This window comes from Poecilia reticulata, unplaced genomic scaffold, assembly GCF_904066995.2.
Source record: "Poecilia reticulata unplaced genomic scaffold, P_reticulata-male-v2 Scaffold_109, whole genome shotgun sequence".
Classification (NCBI taxonomy): Eukaryota; Metazoa; Chordata; class Actinopteri; order Cyprinodontiformes; family Poeciliidae; genus Poecilia; species Poecilia reticulata.
In genome coordinates this window covers 33,071-40,083 of record NW_027675207.1, presented here as the reverse complement: position 1 = coordinate 40,083, position 7,013 = coordinate 33,071, and the positions used below count along the sequence as shown (strand labels likewise).

Here is a 7,013-nt window from a genome sequence, read left to right as displayed (position 1 = left end):
GTTATGCATGTTAACTGTATTTTTTTAATCTCTTCCATCAACCTGCTATGAAACTACAGATGGAAATTAGCCTCTCAGGCAAAATCTGGCATATTTACATGATGTATTCATGTTGTTTAATATGCACTGTCCTCTTTAAAATAAATAAATCTAAGCTAATATAACAACAATAATACAGTAAGTAACAAATCTAACAATCAGAAAATACACAACAATAAAGGTTAAATAATATGAACATTTGGCAATTAGCACTTAATATACTGACTTACAACTACTTAAATACGTGGTTTGGAAAAGTAACTTTTTGGGTAGTTTTTAAGATATTCTTCACCATAAATACTGTTTCACTGTAACATTCCAGGCGTTTGTATGGTTAAAAACATAAACAGGCTGTTACTGCAGCCATTATTATCGTTTTATCATTATTACCCAAATAGGTCCATAATGTATAGACCTAAAAGAAACATTTCACATGGCGTGCAGCCGGTAAATTTGGATCTGTAACCCCACTAATGGTCCACATCATGTTTTGACATTTCTCTTACAGATAATGAGGCTTTCAATTAAACGTCCCGCACACTTCGGGAAAATTAAAAGGTAATTTTACTGATTTATAATCCGTCATTTGTCACCAATTTGTCTTTGTCTCGGTGAGTCCGTCTCGCCTACTGTGGTTCAGCAGGGACGGTGGCGCCACCAAGGGGGAGACCAACCCCCCACATCTTTGTTTTATGACTGAGATTTTTTTTTTTTTTTTCCTGAATGAGTTTTAATGACTTGCGACAACTGTAATTTTTTAGAGTATAATTTATGATGTAATAAAAAGAAAAAATTTGTAGATTCTGGTATAATTTTGAAGTTTGGGGCTGCCAACCCCGTGCCCCCCCCACCCCATCTGGTCCATTGTAAACTTTCTAGAGACGCCCCTGCATTACAAAATCAAGCTTCCATCCAAGCTTACATTGGATACATGTAAAAATTACATTAGCAACCATTTAAATGTGGTAGAACGGTGGTTGGTGCTTATCACATGAGCTTACCAATTCAGACATTCAACAATATTTGCTTTGAATAGGCCAAAAGGGCTTCTGTCTAACCGATGTGAACAGGTGGGCAAAGAATGAAACGTGGAAAAGACGTTCAACTGTCGCCGAAACGCGGTTGTGTTTGCTCAAATGGCCTCCATCTTTGTTTCTGCTCGGCAGATTCAGTTTTTAACTGATTATTCTGGACTAAATAAAAACAAGGCCGACGAAATAATCGGAGAAAAAGATGTCGATTTGATCTCCGGTGGTACAAGGTTGCTACATTTGTTTCAGCATCTCAATGCAGTCTCTAAATAAAGTAAATCATAAATATATATCCATATAATAATATTCTGAGTTTACCTGGATGACTCGCATGTTCAGCCCCGTCTCCTGCGCGAGCTGCTCCCGGATGTGCCGCGTGGGCTTCGGCGTGGCCACGAACGCCGCCTTTAACGTCTCCAGCTGCTTGGCCTTGATGGTGGTCCGGGGCCCCCGCCGCTTGGCCCCGGAGTTCTGCTCCTCGTTCTCAATATTGTTCGTTTCCTTATCTGAGGACGTGGAATTGTCCGTCTCCTTTATGTCGTCCTGTATCGGGTCCTGGAGATCCGGCGATAAACTCCTATCTGTGCACGACGAGACTGCAGGGGGACCCCAGGGGAGCCCCGGGTGGGTGAAGTGGGGGTGGGTGGAGGGGGGGTGATGCAAACAAACAAGGAGGGAAGGTCACGATCCGAAATGTCAAGGAGGGAGGCAGAGAAAGGGAGGGGGCGGTTTAATTTTAATTAGCCCAGGTGTTGGGGGGAGAAAGAAATCTGAATGTAAAATTTCAGATTCTGCTCATTTTTAACAAAATATTCTATTTTCGCTCATCTTGGTTTATGTAAAGAGAATAGAAATAAGAAGCCATTTCGTTTCTCACCAAATACACTTAACGATAAACTAACACGATAATATTCCATGTGAATAAACCGAAAATACCCGAGCAGCTTGAGCATGCAGGGTGGATGCTGTCCTTCTGTGTGTGTGTGTGTGTGTGTGTGTGTGTGTGTGTGTGTGTGTGTGTGTGTGTGTGTGTGTGTGTGTGTGTGTGTGTGTGTGTGTGTGGTGTGTTTCTTTTTTTTTTTTTTTTTTAAGGATGAATAGACAAGAAGAGGAGCAGCAACACGCGCCACGTTAACATCCTCATCCCCCCTCCCCTCCCCCCGCGGACCCTGCTACACAAAACCAGAAAGCTATTGTTCTGTGGAGGTAAATATTGAAACTATTCTTCCCACAAGGTTGTGAGGAAACGCTCTCCACGGACCCCCAGCTTTATTTATTCTCTTTATTTCTCAGATCTATTTTATTTTATTTCTCTCTTCTCGCCACTCAGGCCTCCCCCCCCCCCCCCTCCCACAAATTTTGCAGCCAATAAGCGCAGCTCAGCTGTTTTTTTTTTTTTTTTTTTTTGTTGTTGTTTTTGTTTTTTGCAATGTCGCTCACCTGAGTTCAGGTTGACTTCCTTAATGGCCCCGGAGCTCAGGTAATCTTCTTTGCACACGAACTTGTTTTCGTCGATCACGTAGAGCTCCTCTCCCGTGGACAGCTGCTTGTTACACACCATGCAGGTGAAGCAGTTCAGGTGGAACACCTTGCTGCGGGCTTTACGCACCAAGTCGTTCGGCGAGATTCCCTGCAGACAGCCCGCGCATTTTGTGCCAAAGCGCCTGGACACACAAGAAAGAAAAAAAAAGATCGAATCAGACTAAAATCTTTGCTTTCTATTAAAGTCCTCTGTTTATTATTTAAAACACTGATTATGTGTTATATATATATATATATATATATATATATATATATATATATATATATATATATATATATATATATATATATATATATATATATATATATATATATATATATATATATATATATTAGTGTAAATCTAAAAATTTATTTTAAGTCCCCACTCTATGTGGCATTCAGGCTCATGCATTACATTATAAGTCATTATAACATTTTATTCAGCGGACAGAAGAGAAGATTTCCATCTGGTGTGGCTGAAGACCAAAAGGACGCTCTAATGACGGGGTTTGAGTTCATCAGATGAGCAAACACAGCCTTACTTTCACTTTTTTTAGTATCAGACATAAAATAATCTGTTTTCTCATCTATATATATGAACGCAAATTAAAGTTGAGAAGACGTCAGCGTAAAGACCCACGTGGACGTCCAAGCGTTGTTATTAAGGTTGTTGGAATTGAGAAAAAATGGCTTTTCCTAAGCCGGACTGTTGATTTCTTTGTTTAAGAAGGTGATTTTTCTTTCTTTCTTCCCTTCTTTCTTCCTTCCTTTCTTTCTTTCTTTCTGTTTTTTTTGGTTAATAGGTGAAAGGTGAATAAACGTGGTGGTTTGTGAAACGGGACATCTAAGTTTGACTTTCAGTGTATTTATTTAGGTTCAAATTGAGACCCATATGGGATAAAAAAAAAAAGTAAAAATCTATATCCAATATATTTTTCTAGGAGAAATAAAGACAAAGACAGGCCACGCTTAAGCAGAAAATGACGTCTTGGAGGTGAAGTACTTTACTTACCGTATTAAAGATCCAATTAAAAAAATAACGTGATCAATATGAAATAAAATTCAATAGGTATTGTAATTAAAAAAATATATATATATATATATATATATATATATATATATAATTTTTTTTTTTTTTTTTTTTACTATTGCGAACTGATTAATTCTTGGCAGAACTCTGTGATATCAGTAATAATAATAATACAGGGGGGGAAAGGGAGCTAATTTTGACGGAGGCGCTCTGACAATAACCCCACGCAAAAACGTATTAGTGACAATCAACACATTGTAGCCGCGGATATATTATGGGATTAAGCAGAGTGGGGAGCATTTTAGCGTGAAAATCTTCCTTTAATCCATATTCAGCCGCCTAAATGGTAGGACGACTCATCAGTTTGATGCACAAATATAGCGCAAATAAATCTGATCCTCTAAATATAGGAGGATGGAGAGAAAAAAATAACATTTTGTTGTCTTTTATTAATTGTAACAGAATTCTATTGAAATGTGTTGCTGCTTGAGCCTTTGGGGTGAGAGCAAGCTGCTTTTATTGTGGAGCATTGTTTTGTTTTGTTTTAGGGGGTTTTAACACCAATCTGAGCTTGTTTCCTCATTTGCAATGGGATCGCTTCACCGTGCGCCTTTCACATGCATGGCCAACTGCCCCCCCTCCCCCCCTCCTCCCCCTCCTCACCTCTCCAAAAAAAAAAAGAAAAAAAAAGGGCACAACACTACTTACACAACAAATGGACACATTAGGGTGATTACTGTTTCGCCCGGCTAATGGCTGGGCCATTTAAATCCAGCGCGCTTGATGGGGACCCGCAGTAATATGATGGCCAAGGCCGCGCGAGGGGCCAATAACAGCCCCGGCCCCCCGACTAAAACATAGAGGGGGGAGGTAAAGGGGTGGGGGGATGACGCGACTTACATGTCATTAGACAATTTGGGAAGAGTAGGACAGTCACGTTGAAAATGAAAATGATGCGACAAAAACAAGGACTTCACTTATATTATATCACTCAATTACCTGGAACACTTTTTTGGGGGGGCGTGGGGGTTTAGGGGGTTAGGAGGAATTGGGAACCAGTTAATGGCCTAATGGATGTTTGGGAAGTGGCACCAGGAGCTGAGAGTGGACTTTAAAAATTAAATAATAATAATACTAAAAAAAACAAAGCAAAGCCGTTTCCTCATAGAAAAAATGGGAGGATACTATTTATTTAAAGCTGTTTTATCAATTGACATTATAAACTGAACCTGATGCTCTCCTTTATATTTGTTTTAGATTGAACTTCATTTAGTTGTATTGGACTGATTTGAGTATATATATATATATATATATATATATATATATATATATATATATATATATATATATATATATATATATATATATATATATACTGATTGAATTAATGGGCCAGAGTGTATAATTTGTTAAAGGCAATTTCACTAAAATGTCTCATAAAGCTGGCTATTGTTACTGCATTGCTTTTACTGATTTGATTTTAAAGGTGAATTATTTTATATTGAACATTTTCAGTTCAAAACTGATCTGTTTTTGGTCCAATATGATTGAGAATGTAATAACCTTTTACGTTTGGGTCAGATTTTCTTTTTTTTTTTTTCCGCGTGAAATTTAACATTTTGACCCTTAACAATCTACGCAAAAAGAAAAAGGAAAAAAAAATCCTCCCAACCGAGTCCAGTCTTTCTCCGCGTTACCTGAAAAAGTCCATTTTGCAATAGAGCTTTCCGTCCCGGGAGAAGCACTTCTCGGTCAGGTTGCAGTTGCATTCGCAGCACTGGACGCACTTGGCGTGCCAGGCTCTGTCCAGCACGTTGAGCAGGAACCGGTCCAGGATGGGCCGCTCGCAGCCGGCGCAGAGGACCATCATGTTGCCGGCCCGTGAGACGCCGAGTGCCGACCTCCCTGCTGCACGGACTGCGCTGCTCGGACTGGGGCAAGCCGGCTCTACGCGGAACAACGTCTTGGCTCCTGGTTGATGAGCTCTGCCGGGGTGAAAAGTGGAAGATTCTCCCCCAACCCTCAATCCACCAGAGGAAGAAGAAGAAAAAAAAAAAACAGAAGAAAGAATAAAAGAACTGTTCCGGTCCTGAGTCCTGGGTCGGGATGCCATCAGCAATCCACAATCCAAAAGAAGAAGAGAGGGAAGAGATTTCAGGGCTGCGTGATGGACAAACCAACCATATTTTCTCTCTTCTGTTTCAAACACCTAAAGCGTCATCTTTCATTTATTAGTTTAGTTTTTTTTTTATAATTATTATTATTTTTTTTTAAAACAATCCCCTCATCGCTCGCGCTTTGTTTTTAGTCCAGTAATTTCCTCCGGGCTCACCTCACGTTGCCACTTTCACATCACTGTGCCTGGGTTATCATGAGAGAGGTTTTTTTTTTTTTTTTTTTTTTCGCCAAGCGCGGAGCTGCATCCAGAGCTCAGATTGGACGAGGCCCCTGTTAATTCCCCGCATCGGACGAGCCAATCAGAGCGCAGTTGTCATGGTTACACGCTCATAGCTGTGGTTTTGTGTGTGTGTATGTGTGTGTGCGTGTGTGCGTGTGTGTGTACAGCCTCCGAGCCAGGACCCCGGAGCGCAGAAATACCTGGGCCCCGTTTGTGGTGACGCCGGTTCATGGAGACTTCACTCATGAATTCATTCACTCAGGAGATTCCTATAAGCACACTAAGATTAAAAAAATATATATATATATATATGATATTAGGAATTATCCAAAACAATGCTTTCTGATACATACCCTCAGCGGCCTTGTGTGACAAGAGGAGGAGGAGAGGTGGGGGGCCCTCGAGGGCCTTTCTCATGCACGCAGCTATTTACAGGGAAATGCGATGGATTAACTGGAGCTTATCAATGGGGAGAGCCCGGTCACCTGGTGCTTTAACAGGGCGGCCCCCAGCCGAAGGGAATTTCAATATTTACCAACAGACTCGTTTTGTTGGTTGCAGTTAAGCAAACAAGCAGAGAGGCTAATTCATGTAAGTGGACGCAGGAGAGGCTGGTTCTGCTCCGCCTTAACGGGGCATTGTATTTGGGGTCTCGTTTGAATGACTGCAGGTGTGAATTCTCACTCATTTTACGCGACTGAGGTCATTGAGGACGATAATGAGAGTTAAACTAGGGAGATGTTAGCTTAAGTACACGATGTTAGCTTAAATTCACGAAAGAGTGAAAAGCAACAAACAGCATGGCTTTTTTTCCTTCAAACTTTCCCCTTTCGTTCAAAACCGTTGTTCATGTCAATGTGCGCTGTGTTTATTTTAAACTGGAAATACGTGACATAAGCAAATAAGTAAGTAAAAATAAATTAGTAAAAGTTTTATAAGGGAGTGGGCAGATGGGAGTCACTGTTAACCTTGGGGTTTGGGACACGAATTC

General features: G+C 40.5%; 1 protein-coding gene across 1 annotated transcript; it reads right to left on the bottom strand.

The window, feature by feature from the left end:
* Window positions 1-1,172: 1,172 nt before the first annotated feature.
* On the bottom strand, window positions 1,173-5,991 carry LOC145550615 (LIM/homeobox protein Lhx5-like). The gene is made up of 3 exons (XM_081604468.1): window positions 5,322-5,991; window positions 2,511-2,734; window positions 1,173-1,666 (listed from the first exon to the last, which is right to left on the bottom strand). Exons 1-3 carry the CDS (start codon window positions 5,735-5,737, stop codon window positions 1,350-1,352), a joined length of 957 nt encoding a protein of 318 aa, XP_081460594.1. The 5' UTR covers window positions 5,738-5,991; the 3' UTR covers window positions 1,173-1,349.
* Between the last annotated feature and the right edge of the window lie 1,022 nt (window positions 5,992-7,013).

What these genes read in the sequence shown, in the direction of transcription:
- LOC145550615 (XM_081604468.1), bottom strand. Translation starts at nt 5,737, where the DNA reads ATGGCATCCCGACCCAGGACTCAGGACCGGAACAGTTCTTTTATTCTT. An exon ending in TGCAAAATGGACTTTTTCAG is followed by an intron (nt 2,735 to 5,321) that starts GTAACGCGGAGA and finishes TTGTGTGTCCAG; the next exon opens with GCGCTTTGGCACAAAATGCG. An exon ending in GGAAGTCAACCTGAACTCAG is followed by an intron (nt 1,667 to 2,510) that starts GTGAGCGACATT and finishes GTCCCCCTGCAG; the next exon opens with TCTCGTCGTGCACAGATAGG.